This window comes from Amia ocellicauda, chromosome 12 (assembly GCF_036373705.1).
Source record: "Amia ocellicauda isolate fAmiCal2 chromosome 12, fAmiCal2.hap1, whole genome shotgun sequence".
NCBI lineage: Eukaryota > Metazoa > Chordata > Actinopteri > Amiiformes > Amiidae > Amia > Amia ocellicauda.
In genome coordinates, this window is record NC_089861.1 from 6,344,844 (window position 1) to 6,370,659 (window position 25,816).

Genomic DNA, 25,816 nt, shown 5'->3' on the forward strand with positions numbered 1-25,816 from the left:
CCACATCAGTCAGAACAGATACAAATTAATGCCTTAGGGAAACTGGAAAAAATGAATTTCATCTGGAGTGTCTTATACAAACCTCTGTACATTTAACATTAGAAGAAAGTCTTCCACTATTTCATTTTCATAAACGTGGGTCCAGAGAGGTTTTGGTCAGGAATAAAACGGTGCACTTTTCACAAGTTTTAGTTTTTGTTTGTTTTTTACATGATGATGATGATGATTTCTTATTCATTTTAAGCAAAACATGATGCACGAATCACACATTTCCCATGTTGATGTAAATAACCCATTGATGCTGTGATCCCTTAACAATTCTATACCCTCTTTCCCCAAAGTACTGCTGTAATATAAGCTTTCTCCTACCAGCTTCGCAATTCATATTCCTTTTAATGCACTTTGAGCTAGTTTGTTGGCTGGCAAATAGCAACAGACTTGAACCCCCCTGTTACTGTTGTTTCGAAAACCCATATCATCTCTTTATGCATCTGTTTCTTTCTCTGCTTTGGCCATAATCAAATATATTTCCCCACAGTTATTATTGTCACAACCGAAACACTACTTCAGCAAAGTTTTACCTTTGTTTGTTTATACTTTTGCTTTCTGTATGAGTTTGTTTCGTTACTTTGTTTGACTTTTATTTTATTATTATTATTTTCTTTTCTTCAGGTTCTTCCATGCCATCCTCCTTATCCAGTCCATCAGTCATTGAGCACTCACATTCCCCACCTCCATCACCCAATCTACATGACAACCAGAGGCCCTTGCTAAGTCATGACACCACCCAACCAGTTCATGATTCTGACACGGATGAAGAGTACATTGCCAGTTTGTATTTACCAGTAATACAGGCTGGCGGCATTCCCGCCTGTCTTCCAAGTAATGGTAAGAACGGATTACCCTCTCCTTAGTTTGCATCGTTAAAATCATTATGGCACTTAAGTTCTAATAACATCACATAGATCATCGTGTGTCTGCATATTAGCCTTTTATCTCGCTTCTAAGTAAAACAAAATCAGTGTTATCAGGGAGATTATAATTGGAATTTAATAATGAGACCGAGGATGACATTTTGGATTAAAGGTTTTTATTTATTTATTTCCTTTTAAGCAGCGTTTAACACTATCTTTGGTATTGGGGCTTCTGAAAAAAGCAGTCCACCCGGTTTTGCGTTTTCACTTCACGTTGGACTCCCACATTTCTCAAAACGCTGGTGTTTACAATATTAGAATGATCTGACTCTTGAAGAAACTTACTGACGTGAGCTTTGTCATTCGTTTTAAATGACAGAAGTCAGTTAGCAGACAGAATGTGTTTTTAAAGTATAGATGAACATGGAGGGGACTTTGGTCATGCATGCAGGAAGCTGTTAGCAGTTTGAGATGGACTTTCCGTGACAAATCCAGAGGTTGCGTGGAAATAGTTTGTGGGGTTCCCAGCTACTAACTAAGAGGATAAGATCATTAATGTTTACACATGCACACAAACACAGATATATATTTTAAAAATAATATTTACATAAAAAGAAAACACACTCTGTTTCAATAACTTTAAAGTAAATCCAACGAAACAAACTCCAGATGACAGTAAAGCAAACTAGTTCAATAAGGAGACATCTCTGCCCAGCACATGCATACCTTGTCCCATGAAAGCTGTGTCCAGCTGGTCTTTCAGAGGTGGGTAATCTGCAGGAATGCACAGCGTCTCTTCTCACTGGAGGCTGTCTGCTTTGTCTCTTGGCTTCCCCTGTTTTATATCCCAGGACCCCGAACAAGCAATTACTCTCGTAGCACAGGGTAGCAGAGATTTACAGTCTGCCTACATCAGCCTCACCTGGACGGGATTAACCCCGCCATGTCACTCTGTACCTTTGAAATACAGCACTGCACTTAAGGAAAGGTTATGAAATCCCCATAGACAAATATAGATTTCATGTTATTAAAAAAAAAAAAAAAACACACAGATCCAGAAAGTTAATATAGAAAAATTAAATTCCTTTGCAAGCTAATGAGATTTTGTTATTGAATATACTTAAATTGTACTCATTTAAAAGTGTTCTGTTAGAATTACATTACATTCCTTCAAGATCAACATCAATTCTCACCGAAGCAATCCACAGCACACGAGCATACGCTACGCCAGGACTCCATTGTTTGAATTATGTCCGATTTTTAGTCATTTTAACCTCGGCGTTCGATGTGCATCTGCAAGTATTTTTAAACCAGACGGTGAGATAAATGTAGGTGAGTATTTTTAGAGTGCTGAGTCTGTCACAAGACACATAACTCAAAGCTTAACAGAACGGCAGATGCATCTTACTCTTCGCAGAGCTGTACAGCTAAGCATGTGTGCTCCGACACCTAGGAACTAATCAGGTGTAAATGTAATTGGCCGACAGTTCAGAAAGCTTTCATTCAGCCTGTAGGAAGAGGACAGCAGCACAATGCGATGACTGTTTTCACCTGCGATGCTGTGAAATCCCATCATCTGCCGCAACGTGCCGGAGATGATTGTTCTAGTGGTGCACAGGCAGGCAGACACACACAGAAGTACAAATAAAAACAGCTGAATTGTGTGAGTAGTGTACATACATTTCTTCCCTTCATGTCCCTGTTAATACCACTATCAATGGTCTACCAAACGCAATAAAATAACTTCCCTCCAGATTATATACAGCTCAGTTATTTAGCTAAATAAGTTTCACGGTTCAGTCTTCTTAGGTATGCTTTGTTAGCTATTTGACACTTTCGTAAGTCCTGCTACATTAGTCTTTGGAGGATTCAAAGTTGTTTAAGGTTCTTACCGTAACAATAAGTGCTGATGCTTAATGTTGTGACCTTTTTAATTAAATAATAATAATGGCAGCTGGTAAATGTTTATACACGTGTTCTCTGTAAGCTGGTTGTGTCCCCCAGCCACTATACTAAATACCATACAATATTCGTTATATGATTAACCACTTTCTAAGGCCCATGTCAAAACAGGCCTTTTTGGTAATCACAAAACACCTAAACCATCAAGTACTGTGTTTGTAATTTGCAACTGGATGCTGAATTGTTTTGATTTGGTCTGCACCTAAATAGACATCTATTTCAGTTGTTTAGTTCAGTTCAGTTAGTTTAGTTTATCTCATGCATTTCTCTCTGCAATGTTGGAAGCTATCTTTTTTTTATTAGTATTGCAGTGTGTCATTAGCCTGTATGCAGTTATTTTTCTGTGTCCCTAAATGCCACACTGCTAACAAATCATTTATTTGTGAGGAAAAACTAAACTAATAGCTTCTCGTCGGGCAATCCCTTAGGAATTACTTTCTGTACTATGACTGCATTATTGTCATACTTCGTGTCATGTTTTTAAAATGTTCAGAATGATAACTAGACAAGAGATTTGGCTCAGGTACAGATATATCCTATATGAAAGGAATTGTTACGAACTGTCTAACGTTTAATGACTTGGTCTTTGGTTGTTCTTGAACATCCCTTTAATGTGTACATGCTAAATACATACATGTAAACGTTACGCATTCAGGAAGGCGATTGAAGCCGTGTAATTTAATGGTGTGGGTGAGACGATGTGCTTCGAGTCCAGAGCCCTTACTGGAGTCTCCGTCTCGGCCTGAAGTGTAGCTAACTCATTGAATCGAACAATAATGCAAATTCCACACGGCCACTTAGGTTACAGATTTCCTTTGAGACGCAGCTTAATATTTTTTCAAGTAATCAGGGAAAGCAGCTGACTCTTGTTTCTTGCCATATTAAAAATCTGAACTTAAATCAGATGGGATGTAAATGTTACTGGAGGACAGACAATTTATAAAGGTCAGCGACATTAATTACATAAGTACTTTGAACCTGTTTTTTTTTCTTATTCTTTCTTTTGCCCATGCAGAGTTATATTTCTGTAGGTAGCAAAAAGTGCGTAGTTGCGGAACATTGTCTCTGGTCACAAAACCATTCGATTTCCTGTCTTTTAACTTTTTTCGTAAATAATGCTTTTAAGATTGATCCTTTCTTCTTTTACTTTGTAGATCTTCTAAAAGGGCTTGTCTTTTCACTGGGCTTCTCCCTTTGTCTGACTACACTGCTGACATGTATCTCATTGTCAATTACCCTATTAAGAACTCAGTCAAGTACTAACCCCATTTTAAACGGGATGCGCGGATCCGACTTGTAGGCACGTCAGCCTCCCGCCCTCATACTTGACTAAGGATTGCTATTGTCAGATGCAGTGGGCATGAAAGCGGCAATTTTACAGCACAAAAATTCCAATAACATTTACTGTGGCCGGCTGAGATTGAAACACACGCAGACTCGGCTCAGTCTTGGTTGCTTAAGCACCAGCTTTTCTGGCTGTCTTCCAGCTTTTCCTGCAGCTGAACCATTTGAAAAGAAAGAAGCGAAAGAAAGATTATATATATATATATATATAAAAAGGGGGAAATAAAGGATCGGTTTTCCTTGTGCCTTGCTGTGGGGTAAATTGAACATTAGTGTATGCTTTGTTGCATTAGGTACTTTTGAAAACAACATTGCATACAACAAGCCCTCATAATTAGAACAGCCATCCCCGTTACTGTTCAACTATAAAAACACATATATGACTTGATCTGAAAGTTATGATGCAAACACACATACGCACACAGAAACTGCATGTAAGTTAGTGAGTATTCAAGCTATTATAAGGTTAGAGGGTTTTAGGGATGCCATTGTTGGTACACTGACTGATTTTTAATTGTCTAATTAGCTTGGTTTATTTAAGTATCTTTTTATAAATTATATTTTGGATTTTACGCAATATACTTTCTTGTGTTTTTCACAAAATGCACTTCACATATTATGGTTAACATAATTATTAAATAACATAACTATAAAGTAGATATTGCCACAGAATACTTTTATAATGTTTTGTTTCTTTGATTGGACTGGAATGCATAGAACAATATTGTAATAGCATTCCAGTGAAAGAGAAAATAAACAAGTCCGTGCTTTTAACCACAGAGTCAAAGTAGGACTCGAGTGTAGCCCTGTTTTAGTTGCTTTTTAAATATTTGAATATGTTGGTTACCTCAGAGAGCACGTGCATTCGGTCTATGCAAAGTGACCCAATGTAGATGTAGAAATAAACCCAGTAAACCCAGGGCTGATGTGTTTTGTTTGTTTTACCCAAAGAAGGTGGTTTAGATTCCACTGTTTTTGCATTTGAGACGTTTCTAAAATGTTGCTTAGCAGCTGGCAAAGCATTCCCATTTGGCCGTCTCTTCAGTGGAATTGGTCTGATAGATACCTTTTTATTTTGGCTCTCTGTGCTGGGTAGCAGAAGGCAGCAGTCTGGACTATGTACAATAACACTACAATAATTATAACTGTGTGGGCATCAGCACAGAGTCACCGGCTAGCCTTGCCAGTTGTCAAGCAGCCACACACATTAGCTTTAATTTCTATACTGTTCTCGGCGTACCTTAACTAGGGATCCTGCTGTCTTTGTACAACATAGGCCCCGTGGTGTGTTGCCTTTTTGCTGCATTATCTCACAAAGGGTTTTCTAGCAGAGCATCAATTCAGGCCACAAGCAGAAAGTCTGTTTCTCACTGTGTGAGGGCAGACATCAGACATATATTGTGTGTGTTGCTCTTTTGCAAGCTTGGGTGCACTTAACCGTCCAAACTCCCTCCACACAGCACTGTACTGAGACGTAGAACTGCCTGTGACTAAGGCATACACTTCACCCCAGGTCTTTTCATCTAATGGGCCAATATATTGTGAAATTAAAACACATCTAACAAGAGAATACTGTGTTAAAAGGGCAAAATCAAATCTTTCTTTTGATCTGTAAATGAGTATAAGGAAAATTATTTTTCGGAAATATGAATACATGTCTCCTATTGAGACGTATGGACAGCTTAGGGTCACATCTTTATCTCTGACTATACATGAATTGTTTGGAAATTGCTTCAGTCTCAATTCTGATTTCTGTAAAAGCTGGCAAGTTGCCTTTCATGTTTACAATGATTGTAAAGGGTTTCAATTCTAGGAGACTGAAAACTAGCAAGATATTACATTTAAATCACAATGAAGATTAAGGAAAATGTGACCCTGTGATAAAGATTTTAAGAAAAGTAGATGATTGTACATATTCTGCAGAAACAGGAAGAAGTCTGTAAGCAATCCTATACAGTAACTTCTTAGCTTGTTTATTTCCTTAGTGTTTATATTTTAAAGCATATTCTTTAAATAGATGTAAATTGCCTGACCACCTGTTCTGTTTAGGTAGACCAAGTTTCTGTTGGATTTAGAGATAATGTTGAAATAGCAGAACATACAGGAGGGCAACCATTTACATGAAGTAGTCGTATTGCTTAAGAAGTCAGAGTTATTGTGTGGCATGAAATCAAACTACTGCAGATTAATATCCTGGAAGACAGGCACTGATGTCATACATATGCAAGTGATTTGAAAAGGGTAAGAAAAAAGTAACATGTTCACAACTAGTGAAATGCATGGGACGTCTTCACAGATGGCACCGTGGCTCAGCATCAGTCTTGTTATATTTCAATCTGTCATGCGACTCCATCTGGGAGGAAGTTGATAATGTTGAATTTCCTCATCCAAGAAGATAATGATCCCAAATACTATTCCAAGAAATGGTGAAAGAGTTTCTAGTTTTGAATTATTTCCATGAAATATGACTTTGCTAAAAGGAAACACCCATTTCTGTGGTTAATGAAGATTGTTTGATTAATTGTGTTTTTGGTGGTCTCAAGGTATTTGTATAAATATTCATACTACTATAGGCCACTCCATGTCCTTAACAATATGCCAGACATCTGCCTGCTGGATTGTAAATATGTAGTGTATTTAATATATGCTTATTGGAGGAGATGCTGATGATTCCAAATAAGATAAATACGAACTGAAAACGGAAATTATTCTCCAATTGCTAAATGTGTTTTGCCAAGCATACCATAAAGTGCTGTATTTGCAAATGACCTGAGTGGTGTTTCCAAAAACATCTAATTCAAAAACAGTAATTTGAAAGTAACATTGATATCCGTGGGTTGATGTAAACATCGTCTGCAAATGCACCTACTGCCAAACTGAGCCTCCTGAGATTTAAAAGGCCATTCGCACTTCCTTCTTCACAAAGTCCATTTTGCTAAACCAACCAGCTGTTTACTGTTCAAAACACAAACCAAAATAAAACATGATATCAAGCTCCAGGTTTTTACAACCAACATACACATAAAGGCGTTTTGGGATGCCTCCAAACTCCATTACAGGGAACGAGAAATATGTCGTTGGTGTTTTTTTTTTTTTTAAGGTTGGTAGTGAGCCCATTCCAGGACAACTTGGCCTTTTATTTCAATTAAATAATAAACACTAATGCAAAAACAAAATTGAGGGCACACAGAAAGTCTGACAAACCTACAAATAATGAGTAGGAGCATTTTGTTTGATAAAAAAACAGGAATATGAGGCCATTCTTTCAAACCTATCGATAGATTTTGAAGAGAAGATGGTGAAAAATGATATAAGTGTAATAAAGTAATAATACAACTGTTATAACATAATACACTGTCATCTTCAGTTATAGCACAGGGTGAGATTGATCTTGAATATGACGTAACTTACTAGAACTTTGGTTGTGTCTGTGCACGTGTGTACATGTTTTATATTCTAAAGATGTATGGTAGATTTTCCGTCTTTTTAAAAATCATCTCCCAGCCTCTGATCGCCCAGGATGAAAAGCGCCCGCATATCAAACCAGGACATTTTATTAGATGTCGCATCACCTTTGTTTAACTCAATTTTATTGTTTGCCGTTGAGCTTCATATTGATCCCAGATAATGCTATGCTGTTGAGTTTGTCAATATTCAAAAGCACTTTGCTCTAGAAAAAATATAGACAACTCCGCTGATAAATGTCATCACCTGCTGATATTTGGCTTTTATAAATAGCAAACTGTACATATATATGAGGCGCATAGATCCAGACAATGACAATGTATTCAGATCCATTTTTAACCAGCACTGGTAAAAAGAGAAAAGCACAGACATCATATGGATCTCCAAAGCAGAGCAAAGCAGTCCACCACATTAAATCCAGTCTGAAATAAGGAAGACATAATTAGTGTATTACAATTGTTAATGACCTATGATTTAGACCACAGTAAAAACTAGAAAAAACTAGTTTTGTATTTAAATCTCACTGTTTCACTGCTATTACTTCCCCCTTCTCTGTTCTTAATTTGAATCAGATGAGGTCTTTATACATTTAGATGATTATTCTGCAATCTGTTTTCCTCCCTGGCATTTTAGTCCTTGGGTTTTATTTTCAGTGTAATTCTGCAAGCTTCAAATTGATTTAGACCCAAGCTTTGATCAGAGTCCAGAGTGCCATTGATTTTCACCTTTTCATTCTATTTTTTTCTTTTGGTGGGAGGAGATAGGGGATAAAAATCATCTTCCTTATAGCACTGGGAGTCTTTAGCCCAGCGAAAGCTGTACGCTGGCCTGTTTAATCAGCTATGAGCGGATATGGTCTGAGAGTGAAATGGAATGGGACAGCAGGAGAACGCACTACCCCACCCTGCAGGAAACGGATCGGTCCTCCCTCCACACTGACACAAATCCTACGGCTGATGCTTTTCCACAGAGCGTCCCGAGGTCTGCGCGTTGCCCCCTTTATCTCGGAGTGTTGTGCGGATCCTACCCCCCACCCCCCACAAAGCTTTCACGCTTCATTCTCTTTCAAGGGGGCTGATGAAAAGTGTCTTTCCGGCAAACCTCGCAGGAGAATTAGCTTCATGCCCCAGATCCTGCTCTAGTGCCTAATTGTCTTAGGGGTCACCATGATCTGCCTCCAGACTGAAGCCATTTTGTGGGCTCCCTTAATACGTCCCCTAAGGGAGGCTGGTGCTCTTGGGTCATTATTGTTCATTCCCCTGCTTCTCCCAGGCTTGCACACTTAGCTCCGCAGAGTCCTTAACGTGCTTTGACAACAAAGCCCGGCCAGTCAATGATGGACTTTACATAGTGGTGTAATAGCTTTCGAGTCATAATTTCAGACAGGGGCAATAAAGCATGATTGCAGCGTGCCCTGAATGATGAGCCCTTGTCTCTGTTTAAGACTTTCCACCACTCTGCCCTATAAGGCTCTGATGAAACTGTGCCAACTTGCCTCCTAATGCGTAATCCTGTCCACATCACGAATGCGCAGCTGTATTGTGTGAGGAACGGGTCTGCCGTTTGTGTAATGAACAATACAGGGACTGCCGTGCTTCCGTTTGTTTTTGCGTAGGAGTGTCTTCTGGATATCATGCATTAACGACGGGTAAATCGCATCTCATCAGTAGCGCTCGGTATGCAGTGTACTTTACAGCACATCAATAATGTGTGGGTGTGATAAGAAATGAACGTTGCCGTGCTGATTGCATGCAACCCGTAAGCCATCCGGGACACTGCATGTGTCTGCAGGTGTGGTGCTTTTCTGTGGCTGAGGAGCATTGTTATTTCAGACGACGGGTTGTTTGTTGGGGGCCTACGGGGCTGGCAGCTTCAGCAGTCCTGAGCTGCTTGCGTAAATCAAAGTTGCTGATAAAATTAACAGTATGAGGTGAAACATGACAGTCGGCTGTATTATTGACAAATAGCCTTTACTAGGGCTTCTGTCAAACTGGAATGAAGGTCTTCAATAAGACCCTGCTACAAAGGCACACTATGAAATTTCAGTTTAACATCTTGACATGTTATTGATAACAGCTTGCATGTATGGAGGGCTTGCTTTTCATGGTGAAGAGAGATGTACATGCCTCAAACTTGGTGGTCAGTTGTTATCAAGAGGAGACATGAAATTCAAGAGAAAAAACAGACCTTGGAAATCTATTTAACTGGATGTTTTTTTGTTTGTTTTTCGGTTTAAGAAAATTATATAAGGATGTCTTTATTTTTAGATCAGCAGAGTGCATCAATAAACATTTCATCTCTATTATGATTATAGATTTATTTTTGTATTTTTTAATATTGCTGTGCCTCCCAGATGCTTATTGAAAATAGTATGGGGTGACTGCAGTAATTACTCTGAGATGAGTTTTTCAAGAAATGTTCCCTTTCCGTGCTGTGGCTGTGTGTACAGAGGTCTCTAGTCTTTTTTAGTTTATAATCAGGGGGGATTAAAAATGAAAGATTTTATGAGAGAATTAGAAGTGGTAATTGGTTAGTCAAGGAGCTTTGGAAATGACTTAGTACTCAGAGACAGCATTTTCATTAAGGATGAAACTCAGATGCAAGATGAAAAACAGTTTGTCTGCACAGTAGCACAGCAAGAAATCTGTGGAGAGATGAAAGAGAAATTTGGGAGACCAGGATGAAAAGGAATCAAGGGCTTGATTTTCCTTTTCTTTTTTTTGTGGTCATAATGCACACAAACATACAGACAGAAATCCATTCACCTTTTTGGAAGCTAATTGAAAACAAGTGCGGTAGCCATAAGGGGCACAGAATATAAACATTTGTCAAATAACCCTGAAATAAATATCTGTCTTTTATAATGCTACAATTACATACCTGCACTTAAAGAGGTTAATGAAAGGACCTTCATTTCCACATTAATGTATTCTTACATCTTTAAAATCCTACTAGGAATCATCTTTCATGGCCTGTGTTGCAGTTTGTGACCCCATGGTTGATTTTAATGCTTTATCGTGACCTCCGTGAGATTGTAAAATAATTCCCTCCGCAGTAGAGAGTGGCCAAGTTGTACTTTCTCTTCTCTGAGGGAATGTGGAATCCTTCTGGATATATAACTCTGAACCTAGTCCCCCGGCACTTGAAATCTGAGATCGCTTGGAGTCGATCCCTAAGTGCTAGAGTGTGCCACAGAATATCTCATCCTAAGAAGTAGAAGCCTACATTAATGGTGAAGAAAAATCGTATACTTTCCCCTAAAATGGCATCACACCAACTGTGACTCTCACGCAAACTTTCACGAGATCCAAATCAAAGTCTGCCCTCAGCACTAAAATCACAGCAAGATCGTTTTTTGAACTTTGTCAGATGCATTTTGACTCAAAAGCTCTAAATTCCCGGAGGAGGACGTTTGAAGCCTTTTTTGAACACGATAAACTTCTTATTTTTTCTTCTTGTTCTTTATTTTCCAACCGATTGAAGGGATTTTTTTTTTTTCATCTTCTTCCTGTCACCACGGTGTGTGGTTTCATCTTAATTAATGCAATGTGGAATCACTGACCATAAATTCTTGGACAGACACACACATATATATATATATATATATATATATATATATATATACAGTTCTTTCCCTAGCCTTGAAATTACTTAATTACTTAACATCTTTCTATTACACTAAGTCTGTTTGTTTTTTCTGTCCAAACTAAGTCTTCCTGAAAACTATATTAGACTTGAAGGGTATATTGCAGGGTTACTTTCCTGGCAGATATGATTTGATTAGATCTGAGCTAGTTTCATTACATGGTATAATGAACTGTTCATAATTAAATGCTTGGTTAAGGCATATAGGTTTCCCAACATACTTGTGTAAGGAAATGACAAAACAATAACAGGCTCGTAGACGCCCAGCCCCTTGTGTTGTACACCGCTTGCACCGTTGTAATTAGAGTCTGAAATCCAATCACTGCGGTTAATTTAAGATTACGTCTAAACACAGCAGAAGTCAGTCCAACCTTATGCCAATCAACTGCATATCCTATCGACCACGGCTCCTCAAGAGACTTCCTTCTCTATGGCAACCCCTCATTGCGTGGTCTTTACCGCTCTCGCAGCAAACCTAAAAGCATAAATAAACCAGAGGAATCTAACAAGTGCCCAAGAAAACAAATTGTTCTGTCTGTTGTTACAAAGCTCAGTATAATACATTGATCTGAACCACAGCGAGGACGGGCATCAAAGCTGGCGAAAGAATGCAGGCATGTGAATTATGTGAAGTCATACATGAAAGCATTTGCAATTGTTTACATGCAAATGACACAAAAACCATTACACCCCCCCACCCCGGTGTTCCGTCAGTGAAGACTACAACTGATTAAAAAGCTGCTCTGATTTGTGTTCACAGTTATGATTAACTGTCACTGACCAAACTCCCTTTTTTTTTTAAATAGGCTTTCACCTCTTTTTTTTATTTTTTATTTATGTTTAAGTGTAAGAAATCCATTGGAAATGTATAACATACTTTTGTATAACTTCGGCAGTGTAAGACTGCTTACACCATGAGAAAGACCTTTAGACAATTGCTTTTGTAATCCAGTCCAGTGTAATCTCCAGCAATTAGGTCACATCATTTCTAAAATTATAATTTCCTTAATTTCCTTCCTTTCCTTCTTATTGTTTTGCGGTACAAAGGAATGTGGGACAGATTCCACCCTGCACAAGGTTCGAAAGAAAACTGCGACCTTTTACGAATCCTCGCATCTTTAAAACGGTCTATTTTTAGATGCCATTTTCCAATTGGAGACACGTTTGAAAAAAGCATTTCAAAGCAGAGTTCCAGTCAGTATAAGCAGTGCACCGGCCCTGTGACAGTGTATGCATGTCAATGAATGTTTACATTTGTCGCTGTGTTTTGGCCCAGGGCCGTGTCTATTGGAGCTTGTAGGCCACCCCAGTACTGGCTCAGACTGGGGTGATGATTGGAGTATATGAAAGAAATAGAGAGTGTAAATTAATGACAAGTGGCACTCTAGGCCAGCCTCCCACTAGCCTTGGCACAACGCTGCAGTGAGGCAGGGGAGCTAGAAGTGACAGGGACTATATATATATATATATATATAAGGATCTGAAGGTTAAACTATTGCTTTATGTGTGAATCCTCCTTGCTGACTACAGTAGACTACAGACAACAGAGCGACTGTTTACAATGTTAGCCTTAGATTGAACATGTTGACATGTTTGAGAGTTTTGGACATGTAAGGGGATTTTTTTAAATGTATGTATTTATTAACTGAGCCAAAAGGAAATAAAACACTTTTAATGTATATTATTTGAACACAATTTTGCATCTGATTAACAGTGCAGCGTAACCTATTTTCTTCTGATGAGTTTAATCTCTCATTATTTTCTAAAATCGGCATCATTTTCATTGCTCTATATTTCATCTGAAATCACACATACCGGTTTTATTGCTCAACGGTCGTTTTTCTACTTGCAGAAAATGCAATCAGCAAATGTGCTTACTACAAAATACGCTTAATAAATAATCTCACAGAATGGGACATACAGTACAGACTACATACGTTTGATACTTTTCACTATTCTTTGCATTGAAAAGATCTGCTAGTTTTTGTCAAAATCTGCAGATGCATTTCTCAATCCCATGGTGTTGTGTCATTGTACTGTATGCGTTTCTAAGCTATAAAGAGCAGCTAGATTGGCTGATTTTATAGTTTAGTGGTCTGTAGCCTGCTCCCTGTAAGCAGTCACTGTATGTTCAGCGTAAGGAGAGAACTGACTACTGGTTTACTGAATTTTGAGCAGACAGGGTACGTTGTTTCACAGCAGCTAGTTAATGAGTTCCCCACTGCAGCATGACAACAATTTAGTGCCGAGCTTCCCTGTGTTATTTCACTGGATGTGTGCCAGCAGACGTTAAGTTGGGAAATGTCCTTCTTCTCAATCTGCTCTTACGTGAAAGTAGATGCTTGCTTTAAAGCCACGACAACCTTTTAAAACCTGAAATAAATAAAAGAGAAAAAAAGATTTGTGAAAACAGACCAGCAATAAAATTGCACACGCTTCATAAAACACTATTTGATAGATATCACTTGCACCATTAAGAACTAAACGACAAAGGATGTAATTTCAGTTCTGCCATGCAATATTAATCAACAAGCCTTTAAAACATCTCGCTGATGGGAAGTATGACAATTTGACATTGAAGAATTACGAGACGGAGACATCTATCTTAATCTGATTTCAAAGTAAACTCTATAAAACATACAGCTGTTTCATCCATCTTTACATTTCACCACAGGGTTTGACGTGAGCCTGCATTTCCAGCTGCATGTGAGAATGCCGTCCCATTTGAGACGGATAATTTTACAGGGTTTGTGTCCGTGTGTGTTTTCTCAGCATAGATTATGGATGACCATAGGTTAGAGTAGTTTGTTTCTATTAGGAGTGTCATATTTGCGCAGCTTGTTAGTTCATAACTCAATGTTATATGTAGTGTCAGAACCTACAGGAAAGTACAAGACAGGCAAACAAAAGCTTGCATTTTCTCCTGTGTTTTATGGCTTAGTACATGTAATATTAGTCTCTCAGAGTGTCAGTTTGGCCAGCAGTGCATGGATATAGAGATCTGTGCTAGGATTTATGGTTTGTGGTGAATGAACCAATCGGTAAGGAAAGCTAAGCAAATGTATGCATATATGTATGTATTTATTTACTTTTTTAGAAAGTAGATATTCCACTAATGTTGATTGTGTACACCCTGCATTTTACAAAGCCTCCTCCTCGCTATATATTTGTATTTTATTCCTTTCCTCATAGTGATTAATGTAGTTTAAGTGAAATGGCTAAATAATTAAGTGTCCCAATTAAACATCTTGCAAGGTCTCTGAATGACTCTAGCCTTTGAGGTACAAAAACCGATTAGGCCATCAAAACTGCTTCTTCTGGCTTCTTTTTACCATGGCTTACATCAAAACAGCATCACTGCCCACATAGAAAATACTAAAATAAAAATGACACACACTCTATTAACCCAGTGCTTAAAGAAAAGGGGATTTTAATTAAGGAATAAAATGTAGGCTTTTGAAAAACAGTGTTGTACTTCACTTGCTTTAGACAGGAATTTCACATTTATGTAAATTCTCTCCTTATGGCTAGTTAACTTCATATACTATACTTATTAAACAATCTTGGATGTATTGCAGGTATATGGTAATATGCTTCCTAGTTGGCCGTTCTCTAAATAAACATGTCTTTGAATCCAGAATACGTGATATTGCCAGAGATCCCTCGTGTTTATACCTGGAATGTGCCCCTGTTTATCATAAAGGGCATTACCTTATGAAATATTCTGTGGGTATTTCCTGTCTGAATATACCTGTACTTTTCTTTGACTAGAATGGTGTCGGTGTCATTACCAAGGGGTATTAGCTCTCAGTAAATGGTAATAAGGTGATGACTGGTTTGATTTGCAACAGCCCGTTTGTGTACGGATTTAAAGTAATGTTGGAATTTTTCAATAAACTGTTTTGGCAGCAGCAACTTCATTGCCTCGGTTCTCGTCCAATATTTATGTGATAGTACGTGTGTGGTCCTTACAGCTTTTACATACAGAAAACTACATTTCTTATTTTTATTCCGTGACTCGCAAGGTTAAAGGGTCGCATTCATAGGCTTTACATCTGAATTTTATTGAGTTTGTCTACCGTTCTCGCTGTCATCCGCGTTTGATCCACACTATCAATTATTAATAGCTAAGGTATCCTTGAGAATCTCTCTGGTGTCTTACCTTTCAATTTGTCTCAAGTCAATTCAAGCAATATGTTCTCGAGCAAGGCAAAAGTAAATGTGTCAGGTTGTGTAACCTAAGGTGTGCCCTGAAATAGCTACAGCATATTTTCTGGAGCTGAAAGGGAAGTTTGAAATAATATGTTGGATCGTTATTAATTATTTATCTTTCTCTGGAAAATCTGATTTCTCAGTAGACTGATTCAGAGCTGAAAATGCACTTTTGATTTTATTATTACTTGGTTTATGGGTGCTGGATACGACCTGAAATTGGATAGTTTGTAGGCTAACATGCAATGCAAATAGCACATATTCCAATAAAGAGACAATCTATTTCTCTCTCCCTTTCCCTCTCCCTCTCCCTCTCTCTCCCTCTCTCTCTCTCTCTCTCTCCAGGATCAGGTTTTCTTCTGTTTTCTTTTGTCCATGTTGTCCTTTTAGTTGTTATCAGTGCATTCCAAAGCCCCCTGGGATGTCTGGGATTGTGGGGGCTTGGGGACTTCAGGGACAGCTGCTCTGAAAGGTGCCTACCCACTAAAAAAACATGCCGTACCCCTGGGCCAAATGTGAACTTAGCCTTTATATACACCCGCATGTTTCACCAGCAATCAAATGCCTGGGTTTGAACACTGCGAAATACCACAGAGCGTGCTCAAGCCTGCCTAAAGATCTGCTCAATCCTGGACATTGATTTGTAGTACAAAATGGCCCTTGGGTGAACTGCTCCCTCCTTTCCTTGCCCTCACCCCCCAGCCATGTGGCCAGGACCCCATTGCTTAAGAAGTACAGATTCTCAGCTGGGCTCCTAGCCTAATTAATTTCATGAGTGTGTTCAAAAACGCTGTGTGGAATAAAATCTAAATAATAAGCATGCGTTTACTTTGATTCATGTAAGGGAATGCTTCAGAGCCCTTTTATCCATGCTAGCCACTGGAGAGATGCATGCTTCTCGTAAAGAAACACACTGACAAGGACAAAATTTGCATCTGAACTAAGCTGGTACTACCAGTGCAGCTGAAGCAGTCCTTCAAACTGTGCTGGAGCTGGGGTTGTGCAGCAGGGTGCACTTGCTAAGGAGTGCGTGTTTCCTGCGTGTCATTGGCGATCACTGTAACATGTCCTTATTTGTATCCCTTAATTCAAATGATATTTGAGAGGAGACGTGTTCTGGGTAGCTTATTGAGAGGCAGGGAGGACGGGAGATGTTAGAAATCTTGTTTTTTTCCGTGACACTGTTATCTGCATCATATCCCAAACCATTCCATGAATTTCCTCCAAATGTTGGGCCCAGGTTTTTAGTCTGATATTGGCCACCATGTATTTGTCAGCATCGTTTTTGTTGTTTGTTTTTTGCCTTTTTTTGTGCTGTGTTTACAATGTAAGTCTTCCTTGGTGTGACAGGTTGTCAAACATTGCCGAAAGTTGTGGGTGTTCAAAATAAATATATAATATCAAAACCTTCTGCTTGCCGGTGTTACCTACAAAAGCAGTGGGTTAACAAATTAGGTGATGTTGTCGTGATATTTTTATGTTGTATCAATCTCCGACTCTGGTCCTGAGGACATAACAGGTCTTCTGACCTCCAAGCTCTCAATTACTTAACTGTACAGATTGGCTTTATTAGTCAAATGATCTCTAACCGATGATTGAAGACACCTATAAAACCTGAAGGCCTGCTGCTCTCCAGGACCGGGGTTCGCCGCGATCACTGTTGTTTTATTTCAATTGCTGACGCAGTACAATGGCTTCATCCGAGCACAAAATAAAGCATACATGTTGCACAAACTATAGGACATTTGACCTGAATCCAGGAAATGCATTTGGATGATTATAGGAACTAAAGCTTTAAGTCTTTTCAGAAACAGCGGTCAGACCCATTGCACATGGCGAGGATCATCCATAATACAGTCAGGAAGATTAAAACAAATCTTATTGTAGGTTACTGAAATGTTTTGTTTTGTGTCGGAGGGCAGTGGCTAATGCGATTTGATACGAAGGTCGTTTGGTAATTAGTTTTATAAACGTGCGTCCATCAGTGGTTAGAAACAAGGGGGTGCTTTTTTTTCAATACAAAACTCATTTTTTTCACCCTGGTATAATTACACGTATTTTAATATTTGGCTATTACAGGTATTGTCAGTAAGTTTGTTGTTCAGTTACACAAAGGAATCCTGTGTACAATATAAACATTCCAATTTAGAATTTCAGAACAATAAACTATTTCAACAGCTTTTGAAAGTTTTGTACCCTGCTGCGGTTTAAAAATAAAATAAAAAATAAACAAAGTTGGTAGCCGAATGGAATTACTTCATAACCTCAGATTATTTAAAATTCAATTTAAAAATGTCCCATATTTATGAATATATAGTAATATATTGCTAACCTAACCATTCTCTATTTTGTAAGTAAGGACATTTCAGAGTGTTGTACATAACTCATGCACAGCTATAGTAATCATTAAGGAATCACTTGGAAAAGAAATAGTTTTGGCACAGGCTCAGTGCTATACTTTAAATCAATGCTTAAACATGTCAAATGACTGTGACTGCTAAATACGAATTTTGTCTAAAGAGAAAGTGAAAAGTAAATCTCAGAATGTGCTGTAACTATTTGCTTTAGTCCTGTGTTTATTTTCACATAGGGTTTTGGCTGACTTGTATGATTTCACGTGGTGGGTCTGTTTATGTATATGTGTGACATGATTCTTTGTAGCCTTCGTTTTTATATTGCAATCATTAGGCTTTACTGTTTGGCACGAGCTGGACAATCTTTCCAAGGCAATGTGGAAGAGTTTGGGGACATACTTAACAGCGATAGTTAAACAACTCGACGGCAACATTCATTACTTTTTGGATTACAATATTTTTTGAAAGTTTTACTAAATTAAAATGCAAACATCATTTAGATTATCTAGTCGAGGTCGCATTATGCCAGGTTATCCTGTCCTTGGTCTGTTCATGGTTTAGGGGAAAATTAAGTAGTTATGAGATTTTCCAACAAGTCACTTGTATATGAGCTCTTCAAATGTGTGTCAAATTGTCAAATATTTAATTCCATATGGTTATTCTTCTTAATTCATCAGCTCTACTCTCTTTTTTATTACCCCCTGAAGTGAAACACTTATTTATGCTTTGTGGTTTTATATTAAAGAGAAAAAAAAAGGGGAGAAGAAAGAAAGAAAGCTTAGGTTGGTGATTACGATGTGTCATTCTAGAAGGTAATTATGCAGTTTTGTGTGAAATTGAAAAACCTGTTCTTTATGTGGCCTAATGGATGTTAAGGTCATTAGTTATACAAGTCTTCTTTTGCTTTAATCAGATGTGAAACATTCTGTTAAACACCCATAAAGAAACATCTGCTTTACTGAATGACCTTCTGGTAAAGAACGCAGAGTGTTCATTCAGTGAATATTGGTTTATACGTTGTTCATTACAACCACAGTGGAAGTCGAGATAAAAGGCTAGACACGTTTCAGAATGTGCCTTTGGCTAGAAGTAAACAGCAGCACTTTTACATTTAATGTTATGACCAGACTGTCTGAGCGATTAAGTATATGTTCCATGCTAGCAATAGTTGTGATCCAGGCAGCAGGTGAAGAGGATTTCGTGTGTGTGTGTGAGCGAGTAGCTTGGGGGGGAACAATACTAAACAGTCAGGGTGATCAGCAGTCTCCAGCAATTTGGTCCAGATGTTGTATTGTAATGACATTCATGGAAATTGAGATACGATTACTTAACAGAATGCACTTAATTGCACGGGACAGTAGCATATGTCAGTGTAAAAGCAGCTTTTCGGCGTGTCGCAGCCAGGTCATTGTTTATTTACGTATATATTAATATTTTGATAATATTATATTTATTTTTCTTCTCGTCACAGAACAACCACCCAACCACCAAGGCCAATCTACACTACAGCCCGTACCGCCATCTCACAAGCAGCACCCGTCTCAAACGCACCCATCTGTCACCTCCCTGAACCGCAACTCGACAAGTCGGAGGAACCAAAGCCCGGCCCCTCCGGCCGCCCTGCCCGCCGAACTGCAAACCACACCTGAATCCGTCCAGCTGCAGGACAGCTGGGTCCTGGGCAGCAATGTGCCTCTGGAAAGCAGGTCAGTGAGAAGCCCTCTCCCTCCTTATTCTAGACTCGTCTTTTATAGTGGAGAGAGTAACGTAAGAGAGAGTCACCTTTTTAAATGAGAAAAACGACAAGAATGTATCCTTCCACCAAGAAAAAAAATAGTTGCTTCTTTTACTGTAACATCTTTCCCTCTTTTTGATTTGCCATAAGCAGTAAATTGCCATTTATTGAAAAATTTAAAGAAGAAATGACATGTAGGAACTGAATGGAATCGAATTATTTCTCAAGGTGTAGTAATATGAAATAGATCAGGTAAGTCAATTGGCCTATAGTGTCCAAGCTGTCATGTGATCTTAAGCCAATCACAGCATGCCATTTTATATATCCAAGCCATTTTATAATGCAGCTCACAGCACAGCTCAACTCCCACCAGGTACAGCGCTGCTGAAGAAGGTACTTTCAGCATTATTTTCAAAAGGGGGCAAGATGAGAACGCCAAGTGATTTTCAAAAGCCTGATTTATGTCACGGAATCATTTATATTTTTAAAGGAGCAGCAACTTGATATATGGTACATTTTTATACAAAGCCTTTGAAGCAAGTTTATTGAGTGACCCAACTGAAGTTTCTTGAAATGACTTTGCAAACAGTTTCCTGTTTGGCCCCCTTTAGGAAATCACACAGTTTATGCCAAAAGGAAATACACTTCGTTTTTTTTGGTCACCCTTTTCAATAATTGACATTCTGATGAAGTTCATGAGTAATACTGTACTTTCATGGTTTATTAATATGTGACCAGCTGTTTGATGACAATAACTCGAACAAGGCCATACATTAATATGTATGGATGCACTACAATTAGTAATCGTATCTGTTTGTCAGCTGTGTTTGTCTGTTTGTGTTTTTATTCCCCAGATATATATATATTTTTTTTTTTCTGTACTTTATCATGTGTTTATCATTTCAATGTAATTATACATGATATGATTTCCTATTGTATTCATACTGAATGCATATGAAGTATGCATCTCTTTATGACATTCCACATTTAGTCATTCGGTCATCTTGAATTAATCACGAAAAGGAACTTATTTTAATTATTATAACTTATTCATAATGAGTTGATCTGTGAATACCACAGGAATAACACATAAATATCGTATGCACTCCATCTGAGTTCTGCTGGTAATTACAAGTATATCTGTGTGTGTGTGTATGTATGTGTGTTTGTATGTATGTATGTGTGTGTATACAGAATAGTCCGGTGCTTCCCATTTTTATCTTTTGATCTCTGCCGTGAGGAGGTTTATATTGAGAGCACTAATGCACTTTCTTTTTAGTGTGTCAAGTCTGTCTGCCAGCCCACCCTCCCACTAAAGCACCAGAACTAATCGTCAGACCCCCATTAAAACTGTTTCCAGCTTTTAACGATTTAAGGACTTAGTGGTACCAGCATGCAAACCTCTTGCAGATGGGAGACAAAAGAGGCCACTTTACAAGAGTTGCAAGGGTAATAGACCTTTCAAGGTTTACAATGGCTGTTTTTTGTTTGTTTTGTTTGCCCTTTCTTCTGTTGCACATTTTCCATGCCTGTACCGTTTCCTTTACCCCGCCGTACAGTGCTCTACAGTTCTCAGAGCCGCTGAACTCCCCGCTGAGTTTTCTGTTTATGAAACCCTCAGTATACCACACAGTCAATTCTTGTCTGTCGGACAAGAATTAGGAAAGACACACCTGCTTTTCTGAGGTTACCCTTTTACCGCAAGTTTCTGGTCTGTGTATCTCCTACAGTGTGACTACAACATCAGGAATTTGCTGCAGCTGCCTTTTTGCACTTAAAAAGCAACATTACTCAGCCGCCATATGCCCTACAGCGGTCTGATGGCACCAAAACTACGACCTTGACTCTTCTTTGGAATATTGACAAAACAGTATGTAGACATATTATTAACAAGGGCATTAATCTCAAGCTCATATGAGTCTCACAAGAAAACCGTATCTCAGCAGGAAAAAAAATAAGTGAGTCTTGCCGGCAAACAAAATAAGAAATGGAAGAAAAGTTTGGCTTGTATTAGTTTCACATTCAGACCAAATTCCAGTGGGTTAGTTGTGGCTATGAATATAGCTTTGCCTGTCTTTATTAATAGACATACCACCAATGCCAGTGTATCAAAGCTGTGTTTTCTCGTACAGTACACACTGCAGTATCCCCTTGTTGCATTGCTTCTCAAAGTGATGCCTTGCAGGGCACATTAAGCTTGTTTTAAGAGCTTTGTGTCAACTCGGTTATGGATATGCCTCGTTAATTGTAGACATTTTACATGTAGGAATTTGAATGCATAGGTTTTCAGTTAAATGCTTACTTGTACTTATCATTTATACCTGAACATTTCAACAAACAACAACTTCAAAGTGAAGAATGCTAAGTTTTTTTTTCGAATGAAACCCTCTGTCATTCCATTGTTTTTTATTGCCTTAAATGACACATGCAGAAGTAAAGAGCAAGCTCAAACCAATATGTGCTGCTACTTCTGAAGTGGTGGCTCTTTAAATACAATACGTTTAATTTCAGGTTCCAGTACGAATTTGAAATTCTGGAAGAAGTCAATGGCATACAGAAGGGCAAATATTGTAAATATATTCACAAATATTATTAGAAAATTATACCTTCTTTGAGAAAACTACAGATTTACAGCACTGGTGTTACGTTTTTGTACGTTTTTGGTACATTTTCTAGTATCGCTTCATGTTCTTCAGTTCTTCAGTAATTTACACTCAAATAAATACATTATTTGGATCATGGTAAGATGCAATAGTACGTTTGCAAAATCTACACTAGATTGGGGAGATGGAGTTCAAGTAATTACTGTAATATATAAATTAAACAAATAAAAGCATATACTTAATTTGAGTTATATGTAATAAGCTGCATCAAGCCATGGGGAAATTAAACTACATTTTTCAGAACTGGCTTTTTAAATCTGTGTGTTACTTGGTTGAGCTTGAATTGCCTCATCATTAAAAAAAAAAAAAAAAAAAGATATTCAAGTCATTATTAAAAAAAAAAAAAAACATTTTAATTATTTGTATGCTGGAGTTAACTGATCTGTTAGAAACTATGTCAGGTAAACAGGTCTGTTTATCAGACTTCTATGTATAGATACAGGTTTTTTTTGTGGAGGGTAAAGTCAAAAATGAACAGCGGTAACAACTGCAGCTGTTTTGGTAACAACGAGCTTTTCACAGAACAAAGGCTGATGTTAATTAGCATAATTACAGCTATTTTTTTTCTTTTTTTTGTTGTTGTTAATTTGATGATTTAAGCGCAGGGTTATTTAAAAGAAAGTGTAGATTTCACAGCTATCATTTCCAAACAACTTCCGTGCCAAGTTTGCACTGCTGGTGGCTGTTGCTGATACTGAAATATTTCACTCTCCAATAAAATAAAAATCATAAACTGCACCAGTTCTCTATTTATTTATTTTTTAAATCAATACTGGGACAAAATATAGGTTATTCATACGGATCTATGCAGTATGTTGTTGTTCCTTTTATATGAAAATCGTTTTAAGTGTTAATGTAGAGAAAATTGTATTTGAGATCTTTGATGTGGAAATTCTGCGTAACACCGAGCAATACCAACTAGGTCATTCTCATAGTTATGACTAAAATGAATTGTATTAGGCTGAGAAAAGCAGCATCATTGTATGTATGTGTTATTCACTCACTGTTTTTGTTTGAGTCATAATATTGCAGTGCCTGTCTGCTGTAGTTATTTTGTAATTTCTGCACACAGCACCACGAGTCAGTTTCCATAAATGTGTACACTGATATTACAAAAGTTTCACATTTAACCATTTGCTAATTGTAAAATCTGTCTTATTTACAGAAATGCATTCATTTGTCTGTTTGTGGAAATGATTACTTGGTTTGTGAAGATGGCACTGTTCACACCTGCATATGTCTGTGTGACTCCCAAGTTTTCATATTTCGTCTTGAATAAATGAGACAGAGATAATCCGTTTTCGAGTTTAATAACGTGCCAGTTTAAAACCGCTAAATACAGTCTGTTGCTTGCACTTCCTACACAGACAATGAGATTATGTAGTTTAAACTATCGCTATTACTTGAGTTTGAGAAACAAATTCGGCTGTGGCATTGTATAAACACCATAGTCATGAAAAATTGTTTAATGTGAAAGGAACATTGCCTAAAACAAATACAGAATAAATTTAAATTAATCATAAATCATTTGTATACCTTTCTGCATTGGCCTATACTTTTCATATGTGTCCATTAATAATAATAATAATAATAATAATAATAATAATAATAATAATAATAATAATAATATTATGTTTTTTTTTTTTTGTTGTTGTTTTTTAAGTTTGACAGCACACAAAGCTTTGGTTTAAATAGTGTTTTACAGAGATTCCTTTTCAAATGAGAAGATGTATATTTCCAACAATTGCACAATTGCATTATGTACTCTGTTGATTTGTTTATTTTGCCCAAATGAGATTCCTATCTTTTCTCAATTTTCCCAATTATTTGAAATAATATTTTCATTTGCAAGTGTACTGTTCCTATATTTTCTTTTGTTCTCTGTTTAAAAAATAATAATAATATTTTCAGGATGTCTAACTATCATTATATTTACCAAAGTGCTTTAGAGGAAAGCCCAAATTAAATTAAATGTTCAACCACCCGCCAGTCTCAAATTTCAAGCCCCCTGCTTGATGGCACTTTTTCCATTGTGTAAACGTAAGCAAACTGCTGGCATGTGTGTTTATTTGGTCAACGGTTTGATTTAATCTAGACCCTGAGTACTCCAGCAGCCACAAGGCAAAAAGAAAAAAAGAAAGAAAGAAAGGAAAACATTGTGATGGAATTTGAGATGCTTCGCATTATTTGGAAACAAGAGTTTTCACCAGGAGATTGTAACAAAAATCCATAGGGTTCTTCAGAGATCTTAACCATAATTGTGATTTTGTAGTCCAAAATAAAGAAGTCCGATTATGTATTTTTGTGTAGCAATGACCATAGATCATCCTGTAAGCATTTTGTGGGAAAATACTGCTTTAAAGAATTTTGATATTTTAAAGTTCACAATTGGATTAAAGAGATCATAGACTATGATCTAGGTTTTAGATCATAGGTCTAGGTTGTTAAACGATGGTTATCAACTTGTGAACTTTATTGTTTGTGCAACGTACTCACAGGAAATGTATTACGAACGTAATACGTTTGGTCTAGGTTTTGATTCTTATTTTTTATATTTAAGCGTTTACAGGAAAAACAAATACTCTGCATTAAAGATCCATGTAACGCTTAATGTGTTTTTTTTTATTTTTTAAGTAAGGTAATTAAGTTACTTGACCTTTTTTATTTCTAGTTCAACATTTTAAGTATTTATATTGATTGCAAATTTGGGCCTGATGCACCTGATGTATTCGAGGCTCTGAAACATAAGCACAATGGTAATTTTATTTAATTAAATAGTACATTAAAGCCTCACAGTATGTCACCAGCAAAATTACAAATGGGAAAACAATCCGTGTACAGTACAGTACTTACGCCATTCCACAGCAGTCCTGTTCGCTTTATAATAGCAGGAAAACAGTACATTACTTTTAATTGAATGTCATTGAGTCTCCGATGAATCTTAGTCGGCCCGTTTCTACTCATGTTCACAAAGAGAATATTACTGTGTGATTGCGCCCCACATTGACGTTGTTTCGAATGGCTTCTGTTTCAGTAAAATCTGAGAGAAGTTTGTCACAGAGTCTTAGCTGTCTGGTTTCTCTCTACAGTGTTTAGGAACTATGTAAGTACTCACAAACTGTAATCCAATCCCAAATATTTATTTTTATCTTCGTAAAAACTGTATCATTGGGATTCAAATAAATATACGTTCGTAATACATTTCCTGTGAGTACGTTGCAAAAACAAAGTTGTTAACCATCGATTCATGCTCTGAATCTAAAGCTGTTATAATTGCTATTTGTCATGCAAGAAAAGTAGAATTTATGTGTAACACAGAGTGGAAAATAACCCCATTTGGCCATCAGAATGTTTATTTGTTCATTTCAACATTTAATTAAAAAACATATTTCCTTAAAATTACCATCAAATCACCATTTTCTGTCATGCATGTAACAACTGTAGTTAAGAATTCAACTTAACACTATAATTGAATGTGATGCCTATATTGAAGTTGTGACTTATGTAGTGGTAAAGGCGATG

The 25,816-nt window shown here is 37.4% G+C and overlaps 1 protein-coding gene across 9 annotated transcripts in view; it reads left to right on the forward strand.

Moving 5' to 3' along the window:
• LOC136764272 (teneurin-3) overlaps positions 1-25,816 on the forward strand; it is a 267,776-nt gene that overhangs the window by 150,941 nt on the left and 91,019 nt on the right. For 6 of the 9 annotated variants that reach the window (XM_066718152.1, XM_066718154.1, XM_066718155.1 and 3 more), the window contains 2 exons: positions 673-888; positions 19,368-19,602. In XM_066718152.1, coding sequence (XP_066574249.1) covers positions 673-888; positions 19,368-19,602 — 451 coding nt within the window. The remainder of the gene's footprint in view (positions 1-672; positions 889-19,367; positions 19,603-25,816) is intronic. The other 3 variants (XM_066718158.1, XM_066718159.1, XM_066718160.1) reach the window with 1 other exon arrangement.